Genomic DNA, 18,359 nt, shown 5'->3' on the forward strand with positions numbered 1-18,359 from the left:
ACGTCTCCTTTGTTTGCTTCAGAATACAATCATTGCTTGCAGCAATAAGTAAGTCATTGACCCATATGACGATGATTACCTTCTCATCATTTTGCTCTTTTGTATAAACACAGTGTTCAGCTTGGTTTTGTGTGAAATTGTTGTCACTTAACCATTCATGTAAAACCCTGTTCCAATTTCGGCCTGATTGTTTGAGACCATACAGTGATTTTTCAAGTTTGTAGACTAGACCATCTTTTTCTTCATAGCCATCAGGTGGGTTTATGTATATGTCATAGTCAATAGGAGCATGACTGCACAGGTCCCCTCCAGAATCCACCCACACAGGACACCAGGCGCTACCCGATTTAATGGAACGAACGGTCGGGCCGCACGGCCGGGGCGCCGGTGAAAGACGACCAAACGGACGACCAGGTGGACGTCCAGGACGCCAGGCGGTGGACCACCGAGCAGAACGATCGGGATCACCAGTGTAGCGGATGATGTTGTTGAGTCTGTGTTGCTCGTTGAGTAGAGTTCGTTTTGCCGTGTTCGGCCGCTCGTGACTCTCTAGTGCATGGGTGTCCAAACCTGTCCTCAAGGGCTGCTGCGGGTCCTGGTTTTTGTTCCTACAAATCGAGCACAGACAGTTTAACCAATGAAGTTTGTGCTAAAACAAGCAGCACCTGACTGCAATCAACTGATTACACTTGTGAGCAAGGGCGTAGTTTTGCATATGGATGGTAGGGACATAACACTAGCAACTTTTCAGGATGCTCACATTGTCCACACCAACTTTTAAGCGACCTTATTTGAATTTTACAATGAGTTCGGCTATAAAGGTAATTTAGATTGTCTTCCCTTGTGTTTTTAAGATAGAATTGACCCTACCATTATTAAGTGAATTACTTTTATTATGTTCAGACTTATGTTCACCGCTTTTCACGTGTTGAATGTGCCTGTCCATTTTTTCCCCTCAAACACACGTTTGATTGGCTGATGACTAGAACTCCCACTTTCACACAATCCCGACAGAAATACATGTCAATATGCTGCCTCCTCCGCCCCCTTTGAAGAGTAGGGATATTAGAAGTTTTTTTTTTCTTTTTCGGCCAGCAGCAGCAGCAGCCACTGTATGTACTGTTAAAATATGTCAATGTTGTGGAGGTGGGGAATATGCCACTAATTTTGCTACTGAAAGTCCGACCTGCATCAGAGTTAGCATAACATTAAGCTGTGTGAACTTGCTAACTTGTGAAACTCGAGTAGAAAGATGCTTAGAGGTGTCTTCCTGTATGTTTTCTACTGTCAACTTTAATTCACCTGTGTATTTTGTGCATTTATTCATAAATTGAAATGTATTTTCTACATCATTTTAAAAAAATATTTGCAGCATATGCACCCCCCCCAAAAAAAAACAAAACACCAAAACACAACCACTGTAAATTTCCTTGAAATGAAGGAAGCATTTTGAAAAAGGACTTTCTCCCTATGAAAATAATTTTTACCTTTTTCATTTTTATGTAGTAACTAGCTATTTTTGAGAAATGTATCCAATCTGTTTGGTCTTATTATTGTCCCGTCCCCAGCAAAAAGTGGACATGCAGTTTATGCTGTAATATTATCCCTACCAATGTTGAGACCAAACCTACGCCCCTGCTTGTGCGACAACAGATTGGTGAAAGGTTGTCCTCATGATGGGTATGAACAAAAACCCGCACTCACTGCGGCCCAATGGGGAATAGTTTGGACACTACTGCTCTAGTGTCTGGTGTCTCAACCAGAAACGCACACAACAGCATCACCCCTCAGTTCAATAGTTTAGTAATGTGTAAATAAATTGTTACTTTGCTATCAAAAGCTCTAATTGTCTTGTTGTTTATGTTATTTAGTAGAAGGAAAACATTATTCAGATGTTTGGGACGTTACAAAAGCAAAAAATAGCTGTGTTAAAGTCAAAGTTATATTTGAAATGTATGCTTTTACAAAAAGCTCAATTTCTGTTTTTTTTTTCATCAGAAATTGGAAAATTGCTCAAACTAAGCTATTTTCTAATGCTGATTTCTAAAGAATGGAAAAAGAATTTTTTTTTTCCTGCTAAATAAGAGAGTCTAAGCTTTCTTTTGGTGTGTTCCATGTTTATAGAGCTTATAATAGAAGATAATTTTCTGTGGGCCTTGCAAAGTCAGTCAAAATCCAATAAAACGGCCGGGAGCGAAGGGCCTTGCTCCGGTGAAAAAGGCTGGGAGTGAATGAGTTAAATACTTCATTGAGTGAGTCCTTTCAAATCAACTCATGCTGCATAGAACCGTACACAACACATCACAATGAGTGGCCATAGCACACTACAGCCATTGTTTAATGAGTTAAACGAGTCGATGCCTTTGAAAAATTGTACTCTCAGGCTACGTCTACACTAGCACAGATCATTTTCTCCAGGGTATTTTGCCGACTATTTTTATACCTGTCCACACTTACGTTTAAGGCCCCCCGCTTCTGCCCCCTGCTTTCGCAAACTACGCATGTGTAAAAAAAAATTTCAACCACAGCTTCCTGACAATCCGGACCCCTGGCTGGATGGACGTCCTCGTCACCCCCCCAGTCTCATCTGGCTAGATGGACCTCCTCTTGTTTCTTCATTCCATTGCATCTCTACAAACTGGACCTCCTGCTGCTAATACCCACCATCAGTCCTGGTGCATCTATTGACCCTACTCACCTACGTCACAAAATGACGTGTCGCTGTATCCGGCCGCCATATTGTCCATATTTTTTAGACCTATTCTCATTGTTTTCAATTAGTCGTGCACGTTATAGAGCAATTCATGGAAGCCCCGGTGTTATCTGACGCTGTAAACTCATTGGATGCGTTGCATAAAAGGCGTTATGTGGAAAAGCTTCAGTTTATCCATTCGCCAGATCCATATTTGATGCCTAAATCGATGTTTTTCGACCCGCTGTCTTCGCCGTCTTTGCCTGACATCTGCTACCCTGATACTTACAACTATCTTGTCCACACAAAATCAGCCTATTCTCACGGAAGTTTGAAAAACTTTAAGAGCTTGGAGGCTTATAAATACTTCGTCGCTGGTAGGGTGAAACAGGTCCTTGTCCACGAAAATTCGGCAGGAATCTATCTTGTGCTCGGGAAGGTGAGTTACGAAATTTTCAATTCAAAATCTTTTGTTCTTGCTAACATCCACTGTCAAGTCTAATGTATTTCATGTCATTTGTCAATGGAGCTAGGGCTTTTAATGTTTATATGGTTTAACGATAGCACTCTCACTACATACATATATAATATGTAATAAGTATGAAGTGCGATAGCACTACTCCAGATTGTCCTTAGTTGAATTTATTTTTTGGCTTTTGACCTCAATAGTGAAATTGTAAATTAATTGTATGACAACTGTCTTATCATCCCCTTATAATTATATATTTTCAGGTAGTTCATTCACAATGTCTGAGTGTATGTTGTCGGCGATTAGCCTAGCAATGATCTTAATTGTGGTTGTCAGCCCAAAACCCTCTAAATATATATTGAATGCATCTTACCAGATATAAAATGACTACCACATAATCCGTGGTAGTCGTTTGGAGCCCAGTTTTCTCGTCGAATTGCAGCAGTCAATCTCGCTCTCTCCTCTCCGGGTCTCTCGGAATCCGGTAGAACTTCAAGTCTCTCCGTCTATCTTCTCTGTTATTGCAACCGACCGCCACACACGACTTCACCATTTTGATTATTAATGTTAACGAGCAGAAAAACACGCCATAATAGGAGGAATTTACGAAGCGCTAATGCATTAACATGACGAGTAGACGGACAACATGGCGCAGGGACGTGGCTGTGACGTCACGTGAGTAGGGTCTATAGCCTGTCCCTCCTGGGAGTGGATTTCTCCTGACTGTGGTTCTCCCCAAGGTTTCTCATTTTTTCCCCCAAAAGAGTTTTTGGAGTTTTTCCTTGCCGACATGGAGGGTCTAAGGATGAGGGATGCCCAGGACTTGGACTTTAATTTATCTAGTGTTTCTGAATGTGTATCATATTGCCTCTGCAAAGCCCTTTAAGACAACCTTGTTGTGATATAGGGCTAAACAAATAAATTTGAATAAATTGAACTTAGTTGGCTATAAATACATAATGACCCTTCATGATTGTTTATTTTCCTTGCTTTGCATTCTATAGAGAATGACGCACGGCGTGACTACTTCTGGTCCGATACTGCCTCAAGTTCAACTTTATTACAATATTAATGAATTATGTTTAATTGCTTTGATAAAATTAACACTGGAAGTCCCGTTTTTTTTTTTTTTTGGCTATAAAGAAATACCAGAAAGGGGTCAAAAGACCCCGTTACCAAACTGACTACTTTGCTTTGCTTACAATAGACCACTCAAACAAGCAATCAAGCGGCCTCGGTGTGAAGGGGGAGGTTTCCACTCTGGATAGCTGCAATTAGCATCTTGAACATTTGGAAATCCAGACTTGTTAACTCCTGGTTTTGTGTAAATATGATGAGAGGGCCATGTGGCATGAAATTGAGACTAGCATCCAGAACTGTAGCTAAACCAGACTGTCTACATTTTAGAAAATTGTTAGAACATTGGCGACAAATCCCATCAAGCACCTTTACTTTGTCTTGAAAAGTCCAACATTCATTTGTCGAGGTTCATAATTTATTATGTTGAAGCACACAATGACCAAAGTACTTTCCATAACAGCTCAGATGGCACAAGCTTCAGTTTACAGTACATATGTAAAAAGGTTGTCCGCCCGATTGCCTGCCTGAGCGGTCCACTGTCCGACAAAGCCAGCACTGCCCTGCAAACACTAAAGATGCTAATTGGAGCAATCCAACCCTGTGGTTTTGCGAGTGTGAATGACTAATGAGTACCTCAATGCTCACAGAAGATATGCTGATTAGCATCAGATGACCCTTCTCTGTTAACAAAAGTGATTTGCATCAACTGATTCCCCCTTGGTAGTTTAACACTAGAACTTTTAACACTAAAGAAATGCAATAAAGAAATCAGATTGTGATGTCATTTGTATTTTGAAGATTGGAAAAAATTTTAAAAATAAAAATAAAAAAGCACAATGCAACAGAAAATTGATCAGCTCTTTAAGAGAAAGGAAAGCGTTGAAGAGGCTTATTTATTTTATTTACTGTACATCATTTAATTAGACACATCAATCCTCATTTAAATTCTCACTAAAGGTAAAAGAAATATGAATGAACATGTGTGGAACTATGTACTCAGAAAAAAACAGGTGAATCAACTCAAAACGTAAAATATTCTTGTATCTTCTAAGTAGCCACCCTATGCACCGATTACTTTTTCTTGCCATTCTCTTGATGAGCCTCTTAATGGTGTCTTCTAGAATGGTTTTTGACTTCGCAGCTATGCCTTTTCAGGTTTGATTAGTGGAATTTATTGCTTTATCAATGGGGTTGGGACCTTCATTTGTGTTGCATTGAATGAGGTTTATCCAGATTTTTGGCCTGTACGTTATGTTACTTATATGTTCATTATTTAAAATAAAAAAAAAAAAAGTAAATGTCTGATATAGCCCCAATTTTAATGTACATCCAGAATTGAGGGTTAGCATTCAGATGTGTGTGTGTGTGGGGGGTGGGGTTGGGGTTACTACTGTTTTTGTTAACTTTTATTCTGCAAATCATTGAAAAAACAACTGATCAGGTAAATTTAACAGCTTTAATTTGACATATTGCACATCATGGTTGAGCAAATGAACATTGAGAAATTTACATTCCAAAAATGGCACTTTTTGACAATATTTTGTAAACAATTATTTCACATTGTCATGAAATGTGAAAAAACAAAACATTTTCTGGATGCTCCTATACTGGTGTTCTACACCCCTTCTACCCCGGCCTTGTCATTGTGATGCCAATTTGTCGATGTCATTGTTAGAAAAATTGATTATTCCATCACAGACGTGCTATGAAACCTTGCCGATGCAAGATGGCGGCCACTGATGCGAACATCAACTAACTTCAAGTCAGCTCAGGAAAACCCCGTTACCATGCGACAGTGCAGCCATCTGGTGTTGAATGAAAGAGCTACTATTCCTCAACAAACTGGCCAAAATGACGTCTCATCATGAGTACAACAGATGTTATAGCCCACAGAAATCAAGGGGCCGCTGGCAGAGGTGGGTAGAGGAGCCAAAAATTTTACTCATGAGAATGCAACACTTCAAAATAATGTTACTCAAGAAAAAGTAGTCATTAAAAAAATTGTACTGGAGTTCAAGTAAAATAGTATTTGGTGAACAGAGTACTCAAGTCAGGAGTAACTTTGCGTGTTCTGATTTTTTTCAAACTTTTTTTCTCACCACAAGGTTATCTATGTGAACTATCATTATGCACTATACCCGATTACATAACCGGATGAAGCCAAAGAATCATAAATAAAGGGAAACAAAATTGAAAGTGGAGAAAATAGTTCCGAGTTTGAATGATGAAATTAAAAGGATAATATCTCTGGTTTTCTGTGGTCAGTTGGCACCAAATAAAAACTGGGAGAGAGGTTGAAATCCAGCACTTTTGAGGGCAGCGCTCTATGTCAAATACTTCATTTTTTACGGTGCTCCAAAGACGCTTTGATTGAACATTTGAGATTGAACAGGCTGGCGTGATCAAAGAACGGCAAGCTTGCCTCTGAATAGTATTATTGAGTCATGTGATAATTGCTGCCACGTCTCATTGGTGAAATTGGCAGTGCTACTCTTGGCATGGCTGGGAAAAAAAAATCTAATGTGTAGAATAAAGAGAAAAAATATAATGGCTCATGTGTAGCCCAAAGTAGCAGAGAAAGAGTAGCATTTTTTTCTTCACAAATCTACTCAAGCAAAAGTAGCCAGTATGGCTTGGTAAAACTACTCTTTTTACAGTCTTTTTACATTCCCCCCCCCCCCCAAAAGGTTACTCAAGTAAAGGTAACAAGAGTACATGTAAGACTTCCCCAATCATTCCCAATTGTACAGCGTGGAGAGTAAGGTTAAGAGGTTGTTTTTTTTTGTTTACATCACACAGTGCAAGTGAAAGGTTTCTTCTTGGTGTGCGTTCTTGCGTAACTGTTTAATTCTCGGTTCCAGATGAACCTTTTACCTGGTGTGTACGCACATGTCTTGTCAACTCTTGCTTCCTACAAAATCTTTTATCGCAAAGAGAGCAGGCGAAAGGCTTCTCTCCAGTGTTTGTTATTGAGTGTACATTTAAATCTCCCTTTTCGGTGAATCTTTTACCACAAAATGTGCCGACAGAAGGCTTCTCTCCAGGGTGTGTACTCGTGTGTTTTGTTAACCCTTGCTTCGAAGAAAATTTTTTATCACAAATAAAGCAGGCAAAAGGCTTCTCTCCAGTGTGTGTTCTTTTGTGTACATTGAAATTTCCCTTCGCGGTGAATCCTTTACCACAAATTGTGCAGACAAAAGGCTTCTCTCCAGTGTGTGTTATTGTGTGGATATTCAAATCTCTCTTTTCGGTGAATCTTTCACCACAAAATGTGCATACAAAAGGCTTTTCTCCGGCGTGTGTACTCGCGTGTTTTGTTAACCCTTGCTTCGAAGAAAATTTTTTATCGCAAATAGAGCAGACGAAAGGCTTCTCTCCAGTGTGTGTTCTTTTGTGGACATTTAAATTTGCCTTCTCTGTGAATCTTTTACCACAAATTGTGCAGATAAAAGGCTTCTCTCCAGTGTGTATACTCGTGTGTCTTGCAAACGCTTGCTTAGTATAAAATCCTTTATTGCAAAGAGAGCAGACAAAAGGCTTCTCTCCAGTGTGTGTTATTGCGTGGCTCTTTAAATTAAGCTCAACAGTGAATCTTTTACCACAAAATTTGCAGACAAAAGGCTTTTCTCCAGTGTGCGTTCTTGTGTGTCTTGTTAAATCATGCTTTGTACAAAATCGTTTTTCACAAAAAGAGCAGACGAAAGGCTTCTCTCCAGTGTGGGTTCTTTTGTGCACGTTCAAATTTCCCCTCTCGGTGAATCTTTTACCGCAAAATGTGCAGACAAAAGGCTTCTCTCCAGTGTGCGTACTTGTGTGTTTTGTTAAGTCATGCTTCGTTAAAAATCTTTTACCGCAAAGCGAGCAGACGAAAGGCTTCTCTCCAGTGTGTATTTTTGTGTGCCTCTTTAAATTAAGCTCAACAGTGAATCTTTTACCACAAAATGTGCAAACAAAAGGCTTTTCTCCAGTGTGTGTTCTTGTGTGTATTTTTAAAGTTCCTTCCTGGGTGAAACCTTTACCACAAAATGTGCAGAGAAAAGGCTTTTCTCCAGTGTGTGTATGCGTATGTAAGATCAACTTTTCCTTGGTAGTGAATGTTTTATCGCAATGTGAGCAGGAAAAAGGTTTCCCAACCACGCATTCTTTTGTATCTCTTTTCAGTGATGACTTCTTTAAGGATTTCGAAGCATCGGAGTCAACATCCTCCTCATCGGTGTTAAAATCAGAAGAGTGTGACGTTACAACGTCACTGTCCGAGAGCGGCGCTAACAAACCGTCAGGTTGCGATCTTTTTGTTGTCGGGTGCTGAAATGAGCTGACGCTCGAATGTTCCTCTGCTCCGCTCTCTTCGCTTGGACCTTCGTCGTCTTCACTCTTTACAATGACAGTCATTGGAAAGTTGGGGATTTCATCTTCCTGATTTTCTTCTTTAATGCTGGGGGTCTCTGGCTCCTCCTCCTGATTGATGTACGGCATCTCCGACTCCTCCCGTTTAACGTGGAGGGGATCGTGCTTCTGTGGGTGAAGCTCTTTAATAGTGATGTCTGCAGGACACTGGAAATGGAAAAATATGTCATTTGCTATAGTAGCTAAAGTCCAGCTTTGCTCAGCCTCCTGCTGTGATTTTAATGGTGTATATTTTTTTCCCGACACTCAGGCATTGTTCAGCCTGAACGATATATTGTTTAAACATCGCAATCGCGATGTGCGTGATAGTCCCATCGCAAGCACGTGCGATAGTTTTTATTTATTTTTTTAATCCCCATACGCCTTGCTTTCTGCTCTGCGCACAGCCTCACACCCTCCCTCTCCCAGCCCTTTGTTCCTGACAGTCACTGCAGCACTTGCTTATTAAAGTTAACAATGCTTGTTGTCTTTGATCTTGCCAAAGAAGCGGACTTCAAAGCGGAGTAATGTGTCAATCATAGTTTAACTTGTAAAACAGGCAAGGAAGCCGCACTGGAATGAATGTGTGTGTGTATGTGGAGACGTTGGAGACATATAAAATGAATGCCAGAAGTTATCATGAGGAGTTTGAAATTTCTACACGTCACTCCAAGACTCACAGCTAAGGTAGATAAACAGAAGCATTTAATAAAGTCAAGCATTTTTCTACTACAGTTCTTTATTCTTGTTCAAAAACGATTTGGTTAGACGGTTATGTTTAAAACTGATCATAATTATGACATTTGAAGTGCTTAAAAACCATTTATTTATATGCATTTTTTAAATTACTTTGGGGGAAAAAGTTAGAAAAAAACATGTCTTATTTGTATCTCTTTCCAATGCTAAATCTGAATAAATACATTGAGCACAAAAAAACACACAAAAAAAAAAAAAAAAAAAATTTGAGGGGGGGTGCGCTACTTCGCGGTTTTTCACTTCTCATGGCGGGTTCCATTAACCGTGAAAAACGAGGGATCACTGTGCACTGTGGTGATGGTGAGTCATCCAAAGTCTTTCCAAACAGCTATTCAAGTCATCTAGTGAAAATTTCTTTAAAAAAATATGTATATATAGTTTTTAGTATCGCAATATATTGCAAACCCCCAAAAAAATCGCAACAATAATTTTTTCCAACATTGTTCAGGCCTAGCGGCAGCCTAGTATGGAGCATTGAGCGGCAACCCATTCATTGTGTATGTGGGACCGGACTTCTCAGTCAAAGTGAGTGGTGAACGGCTGTCTTGGGCGGAACGGCAAGTTTGAATCAATTTGTGCCAAGAGGCGGGGCCCAAAATAGAGCCTTGCTCCTTTTTCAGAGCACTGCCGGGCTGACGCAGCCAATAGCAGAGGGGCAGGCGTACAAATAGGCAATTTTGCCGGATGTATACAGGTAATCCCCATGTTAGTCGACCATACAGTACTTGCATCTCGTTTAGAGAATGTTATAGGTAGCCGTGGTAACATTCTACAATGGTTTCAGTCATACCTGGAAGATAGGGCATTCTCTGTAATGATTGGAGAATTTTCTTCCACACAAACTCCTCTGTCTTGCGGGGAGCAACAAGGCTCTATTCTAGGGCCGATTTTGTTTGCACATTATCTGCTACCTTCAGGATCAATTAGGGTGCCACAAGGCTCTATTGTATTGTACTCGCGTTTTGTTTGCACTTTATCTGCTACCTTTAGGATCAATTATAAAATAACACTAGGCCTGCAAGCAGGACTGAACGGGCCCTCGCAATCTAGCGCAACTCGGACGTCACGCAACTCGGACTGTGTGCAGGTCAGGGTGGTGGCAGATCCTCCTCTCTAATCATCTCATTAGAACCTAACATGCTCGAAAGTCGCCTATTTACATTCCCACACCCAAGAGATAAAAACCCCTATTGGAGAGAGTACTACAAAAAAGGAGCCACTACTGAGCTGTGCAGCCAAGCCCTTATTCAAAACCAAAATTAATCTTCTAACTGGGCCAATTCGACCAAGTGTGCCAACTATTGTGGCTCTATAAGCTCCCTGAGTCTCTGAAAAAAAATATTTCCTTTAAATGGCGAACAAAGGGTCGTCACGGCAACAGACAGAGACACGTGGACATGGGCCGTAAAAAAGTATTTTAATAGGTCTTGAAACTACAATGACCAACATGAAAACAACCGGACATGTTTTGGAAAAACGAGTGACTTTCTATCGCCACTAGTTGGCGCTGTAGGGTTGATGCAAATGACCCCTACAAGGCCCTTCAGGGTATGACTCTCAACAAGCACGGGAGGTTTGGCGCAGATATCTTGTATATCTGCCGAGTTATGACTGTTCAAAGTTTTTGGAGAGAAAAATTGTTGACAGTCATTTTCACTTTCCTGTTTGGACCCCTCCGCTTCAACGAAACTTCAATATTTTTCATCAGGCACCTGAAGACAGGTCTTAAGGTTTCCCTTATGCAGGTTTGAGGTAGATTGATTTTTTCCCTTTAGAAGAGGAGTGTGTCCCGTAAAAAAGGGCATTTCCTGTTCCCACTAGGAGGCGCCAGGCACAAATGGTACATTTTCAATCCAGTCCTGCTCAGGCTGGTATACCTCACACACATGCCAGATTTAAAATAGATTGAACGTTGTATGAGGGAGTTATCAGTCATTTTCCGAATTCGGTGTTTTGGCGAAAAAATGGAAGAATTTGGCGCCCCGCCCAGGTCAGGCCCGTGAATGAAAACACACCATTTTTATAACTTAAGATTTCATATGCCTCATGAACAGTCTCCCCAATTTTGAGAATGATCAAACTAATTCCCTAGGTGCCAAGGTGTAAAATGTGCACACTGTAAATCGATAAAAAGTTCACATTCAATCCAAAATACCCGATTTCCTGTAGGATTTGGAATGTGTGTGCAAGAGACTTTTTGGAGCAGTTTTGCACAAAGTTTTGACTCTCCAAATTTCATCACTCTATGTTAGAAAAACCTAAATGGAGAGGCCTTTTTGAAAATTTCAAGGGGGCGCCACTGAGCCATTTTGTTAAATTGTTTCGTAACGTTGCAAGATTATCGAACGTTATCCAAAGCCGCATGTATGTGCAAATTTTGGTGAGTTTTTATGCATATTCAAGCCTCCAAATGTAAACTCTTACTGTGAACCCATGAAAATTTCACATTCGATCCAAAATACCCGATTTCCTGTTGGATTTGGAATATGGGTGCAAGAGACTTTTTGGAGCAGTTTTGCATAAGGTATCTACTCCCCAAATTTCCTTGCTCTATGTTGAAAAAACCCAATAGGAAAGGCCTTTTTTAAAACTTCTTTCTGTCGCCACTAGTTGGCACTGTAGAGTTGATGCAAATGACCCCTACAAGAACCTTCAGGGTATGACTCTCAACAAACACGGAAAGTTTGGCGCAGATATGTTGCATATCTGCCGAGTTATGACTGTTCAAAATTTTTGGCGAGACAAATTGTTGACGGTCATTTTCACTTCCAGTTTGGACCTCTCCGCTTCAACGAACCTCAATATTTTTCATCAGGGACCTGAACACATGTCTTGAGGCTCCCCTGAAACAGGTTTGAGGTCAATAGATTTTTTTCCCTTGGAGGAGGAGCCTGTCTCGTAAAGAAGGCCATTTCCTGTTCCCACTAGGGGGCGCCAGGCCTAATGGGTAATATTTCAATGCAGTCGTGTTCAGGCTGGGATATCTCATATACATGCTAGAAATGAAAAAGATTGAACGTTGTATCACTGAGTTTTTAATCATTTTCTGAATTTGGTATTTTGCCCAAAAATGGCCGACTTTGGGACCACGCCCAGGTCAGGCCCGTGAATGAAAACACACCATTTTGATAACTTAAGATTTCATATGCCTCATGAACAGTCTCGCCAATTTTGAGAATGATCAAACTAATTCCCTAGGTGCCAAGGTGTAAAATGTGCACACTGTAAATCGATAAAAAGTTCACATTCAATCCAAAATACCTGATTTCCTGTTGGGTTTGGAATACGCATGCAAGAGACTTTTTGGAGCAGTTTTGTACAAGGTATCGACTCTCCGAATTTCATCCCTCTACGTTGAAAAAACCTAAATGGAGAGGCCTTTTTGAAAATTTCAAGGGGGCGCCACTGAGCCATTTTGTTACATGTTTTTGTAACGTTGCAAGATTATTGAACGTTATCCAAAGCCACATGTATGTCCAAATTTTTGTGAGTTTTCGTGCATGTTCAAGCCTCCAAATGTAAACTCCTACTGTGAACCGATAAAAATTTCACATTCGATCCAAAATACCCGATTTCCTGTTGGATTTGGAATACGGGTGTAAGAGACTTTTTGGAGCAGTTTTGCACAAGGTATCGACTCCCCAAATTTCATCACTCTATGTTAAAAAAACCTAATAGGAAACACCTTATTGAAAAATTCAAGGGGGCGCCACTGAGGCATTTTGTTATATTTTTTCGTAACATTGCAAGATTATTGAACGTTATCCAAAGCCGTATGTATGTGCAAATTTTTACGAGTTTTTGTGCATATTCAAGCCTCCAAATGTAAACTCCTACTGTGAACCCATGAAAATTTCACATTCGATCCAAAATACCCGATTTCCTGTTGGATTTGGAATATGGGTGCAAGAGACTTTTTGGAGCAGTTTTGCATAAGGTATCTACTCCCCAAATTTCCTTGCTCTATGTTGAAAAAACCCAATAGGAAAGGCCTTTTTTAAAACTTCTTTCTGTCGCCACTAGTTGGCACTGTAGAGTTGATGCAAATGACCCCTACAAGAACCTTCAGGGTATGACTCTCAACAAACACGGGAAGTTTGGCGCAGATATGTTGCATATCTGCCGAGTTATGACTGTTCAAAGCTTTTTGCGTGACAAATTGTTTACGTTCATTTTCACTTTCCTGTTTGGACCCCTCCGCCTCAACGAAACCTCAGTATTTTTCATCAGGCACCTGAACACAGGTCTTAAGGCTCCCCTGATGCAGGTTTGAGGTCAACAGATTTTTTTCCCTTGGAGGAGGAACCTGTCTCGTAAAAAAAGGCATTTCCTGTTCTCACTAGGGGGCGCTAGACCTAATGGGTAATATTTCAATGCACTCGTGTTAAGGGTGGGATACCACACATACATGCCAAATATGAAAAAGATTGAACGTTGTGTCAAGGAACTATTAGTCATTTACTGAATTTGTCATTTTGCCGAAAAAATGGCCGACTTTGGCACCACGCCCAGGTCAGACCCGTGAATGAAAACGCACCATTTTCAAAACTTAAGATTTCATATGTCTCCTGAATAGTCTCACCAATTTTCAAGATGATCCAACCAACTCCCTCGGCGAAAAGGTCTCAAATGTGCACCCTGTAAATCGACAAAAATTTCATATTTGACCCAAAATAACCGATTTCCTGTTGGGTTTGGAATATGGGTGTAAATGCTTTTTTGGAGCGGTTTTGGACAAGGTATAGACCCCCCAAATTTCATTGCTCTACGCTGAAAGACCCTAATGTTATAGGCCAATTTTAAAATTTCAAGGGGGCGCCACTGAGCCATTTTGTTATATTTTTTTGCAACGTTGCAAAATTATCGAAATTTACAATTTTCCGGACGTATGTGCAAATTTTGGTGACTTTTCGTGCATGTTCAGGCCTCCAAATTGGCCGTTTTCATTTGCCCTGAAAAAAAAAAAAAATAAAAAAAATAAAAATAATCCTTTGCAAAACAATAGGGCCTTCGCACGCTTAGTGCTCGGGCCCTAATAATATCTCTTTACATTTTTATGCCAATGACCCGCAGCTGTATTTGCCCGAGACCCAACGAACAAACTGCTCTCACTAAATTGACGGAGTGCATTTCCATTGTGAAGCTGTGGCTCGCACAAAATTTAATACATCTTAATGAGAGCAAAACTGAATATATTACTTTTGGCACACCTTCCATGATGAATGCCCTTGAGCCCAACTCTGGCGCGCTAGCTCCCTTTTTCAAAGAAACCTCGGACTTAAAGACTTGTTGGCTTTAATAAGCTAAAATATGTTAGGAACACATGAAATATTGGCATTGATTAAGGCTGTCGCAAGATGCAATAATTTCATTTATCGCACGATAAATAAAAACGAAGGCGGTAATTTTTCCGCTGCGATTTATCGCCTCGCGTACACGTGCGAGCGGCAGACATGCTGTTAAAAGTTTGGATTCCTTGTTACCAACTGCGCAAAATGCATCTTCGTTCCAGGTCCGGCAAAAAATAGCGCCGGAGCCAATTGTTCCAATTATATCCTATTGTTCAACGTATACCGGCCGCGTCAGTGCTTCGGATTGACTGCGGACCATCTCCGGCGCGCCGGTGTTGTTGACGTGTGGGTGCTCCCGTCAGGGGTGACATTTCACGCGGGGTGGCTATTTTTCGGCACAACGCCGAATATTTACAACGAAGTCCGCCAAAACATTGTCAAACTTGCCATTGACACCTTGTGGTGTATTTAAATCACTACCTTCCATAGTTATAGAGTGACACTGTGAAGTACGGCAGCATGGCCATGTGACGTCACCGTACTGTGACCTCAACAACAACGGCGAGCTACTTAATTTTTATTTGAAATTTTACAAATTTTATTAAAACGAAAACATTCAGAGTTGTTTTAATATCAAATTATTATCGCTAATACTAATATTTTTTAAGAACTACATGTTTTTCTATCCGTGGTACCCTTTAAGGCATCTTTAGTATGTTCCGTCTGTACGCATTTAAACAAAAAAAGCAGTAAGCGCACTGTAGTACTTTGGGTGTCAAATTTTCCTCTTGTAAATGTTTTGCCAGTGTAGCACATTTTGGCAAAACACCATTTTTTCCCCCCTACTTTCGTCACATCTCATCCAGTGTGTCCTGTTCATTTTGCTTTTGCTGCTCATTTTGTGAAATATCGACAGTGCTGTCATGCTCATTATTGTTCCTCTCGGGCTCAAATTGAAACAGTTTAACTGGTGACATGTTTATGTCACTACAGTCATACTCTGGAAGCCCGGCAGCTTAACTATTTGACATCACAGAACAATGGCGACCTACTAGTTAAATAAATTTCAAAAATTGTATATAAACGAACACATCAAGAGGGCTTTCAATTAGGGCTGTCAAAATTATCGCGTTAACGGTGGTAATTAATTTTTTAAATTAATCACATTAAAATATTTGACGCAATTAACGCACATGCCCCGCTCAAACAGATTAAAATGACAGCAGTGTAATGACCGCTTGTTACTTGTTTTTTGGTGTTTTTGCCCCCTCTGCTGGCGCTTCGGCCCAAATGACTTTATAGGTTTCAGCACAATGAGTGAGCATGTAATTATTGACATAAACAATGGCGAGCTACTAGTTTATGTTTTGATTGAAAATAAAAAATAAAAAAACCAAATTGAATAAAATGAAAACATGAAGAGGGGTTTTAATATAAAAGTTCTATAACTTGTACTAACATTTATCTTTTAAGAACTGCAAGTCTTTCTATCCTTGGATCGCTTTAAGAGAATGTTAATCATGTTAATGCCATCTTGATGACTTATTGTTATAATAAACAAATACAGTACTTATGTACCATATGTTGAATGTATATATCTGTTTTGTGTCTTATCTTTCCATTCCAACAATAATTTACAGAAAAATATGGCATATTTTATAGTTGGTTTGAATTGCGATTAATTACAATTAATTTTTAAGCTGATTTAAAAAATTAATCGTTTGACAGCCCTACTTTCAATATCAGATTATTTTAACTCATAATAACGTTTATCTGTCAAGAACTACAAGTCTTTCTACCCGTGGATCCCTTTACGGCATACATTACAAATCTCGGAGTGATATTCGATAGCAGGCTCGGCTTTGAAAAACATTAGTTCTTTTGTAAGAGCAAGTTTTCTTCAGCTCCCTCTCTTGGCCAATGTGAAGACTTTTCTTCCAGTTAATTTTAGATTTGATTTAAAACGTTCACTTCGAACTTTTGATATTCACAGCAGAAGGATGAAAATAGCTTGTTTTCTGTAGCATATCCTTGAATGATTTCCTGACCCAACTGTTGTATCGCCATATCGTGAGATCCTCGTTATTGTGTGCATTGTATAGCAAGTCAGATATGGGATGTGATCACATCAAAGCAAATCTGATATTGCATAAAAAGTAATACAACTCATGTTGACATCTTACCCTCATTTTCTTTTTTTTCAGTTGCTCGTCGTGGCCGAATTTCCTCTCCTCGTCTTCCACGTCTACTCTTTAGCTGGATGTTTTTGATTGCGTTGGCCTTTAAAACAAGTCAAAAAGCGTCTCATACAATAAATGAAATCACTCTAATGTTAACCGAGTGACCCCCGCCCCTCAAAACAAAATTTACAAATCGCAAGTGGCATACAGTTAAAGCAATTGAAATGTGTTCACGTGTCTTGGCTAGCGAGCTAAGCTAAACAAAACTAAGTTATGTAAGCCCAAAGCATCAACATAAAGCCAAACGACTTCCATCAAGCTTTAAGATGGGACGTTTTAGTCCTAAATTCTTACTTCGGTACTTACCCGAGGAGAATATTTTGAAGGAGCTCGTTTGGTGAGGAGAAAGAAACACAAAAGAACGATAAGTCCTGCATAGGTCGAGAGAAAACTGCGGAGGAGGAGTTAGGGTCAGTGAAAATATTCTTCTTCTTCTTCTTCTTTTTGTTTATTGGCAGTTTACCCCTCGGTGCCGTGGGGCATTACCGCCACCTACTGGACCGACGGTTTAGCACGAGATCTGGCAGTTACAGACTGAAAGTAATCCCTCCTGACAACCAGTGAAACACACCCAGAGTGTAGATAAAACCCGAGCCAAAAAATTGGATAAATGACATAGTAACAACCGAATTAAATACTAATGAATTACCCTCTTCCTATATCCTGTCCAACAACCCTGTGTCCCTGAGAAACTTTATTAGCCCTTTTTGAATATTGGCCCTTTTCATCTGCAGAACATTTCCCATCCCAAATGTCTCTTCTGCCTGGTGCAGCACCATTCTGAACCGATCCCTCTGCTCTCCATACTTCCCGCATACCATTAGAATGTGTTCAACCGTTTCACGCTCCCCACAGTGTTTACATTTCCCATCTTTGTGTTTTCCTATCCTATGCAACGAATCATTTAGCCCCGTGTGTCCTATCCTCATTCGACTCAACACCACCTCCTCCCTTCTGCTTCTCCCCAATCTCCTTCCCACACCCACCTGTGACTGTATTGAGAAAAAATGTCTCCCCGTTTCTTGTGCTTCCCAATACTCTTGCCACCTCTTTTGTATGTAGCCCCCAATAATGGATTTCCCTTCCGCTCTACTCAGGACGCCCTGCCTTTCTATCCCCAGTGCTCTCAGCGATTGCTTGGCCAGGATGTCCACTACCTCATTTCCCTCAATCCCCACGTGCGCCGGGACCCACACAAACTCCACCCTGAGCCCACCTTTCTGTGCTTCATACATTAGCCTGTGCAATTCAAATACTAAGTCAAGTCTACTGGACTTCATGGTTAAAATACTCGTGAGCGCCGACCAACTGTCCGAAGCAATCACTGCCAATTTTATCCCATTTGTTTGAACCCAACCAAGTGCCATTATAATTGCTGTTACTTCCACTGCATAAACAGACAAGTGATCTGTACACCTCGTTTTAATGTCCACATTGTAACTCGG

The 18,359-nt window shown here is 40.4% G+C and overlaps 2 protein-coding genes across 2 annotated transcripts in view; one reads left to right on the forward strand and one right to left on the reverse strand.

Moving 5' to 3' along the window:
- Positions 1-18,359, forward strand: part of LOC130911875 (gastrula zinc finger protein XlCGF57.1-like) — a 262,137-nt gene that overhangs the window by 43,933 nt on the left and 199,845 nt on the right. The window lies entirely within an intron of this gene.
- Positions 4,749-17,340, reverse strand: LOC130911925 (gastrula zinc finger protein XlCGF26.1-like). The gene is made up of 3 exons (XM_057829610.1): positions 17,221-17,340; positions 16,858-16,954; positions 4,749-8,795 (listed from the first exon to the last, which is right to left on the reverse strand). Exons 2-3 carry the CDS (start codon positions 16,861-16,863, stop codon positions 7,086-7,088), a joined length of 1,716 nt encoding a protein of 571 aa, XP_057685593.1. The 5' UTR covers positions 16,864-16,954; positions 17,221-17,340; the 3' UTR covers positions 4,749-7,085.

Source organism: Corythoichthys intestinalis, chromosome 1, assembly GCF_030265065.1.
Source record: "Corythoichthys intestinalis isolate RoL2023-P3 chromosome 1, ASM3026506v1, whole genome shotgun sequence".
NCBI classification, from domain to species: domain Eukaryota; kingdom Metazoa; phylum Chordata; class Actinopteri; order Syngnathiformes; family Syngnathidae; genus Corythoichthys; species Corythoichthys intestinalis.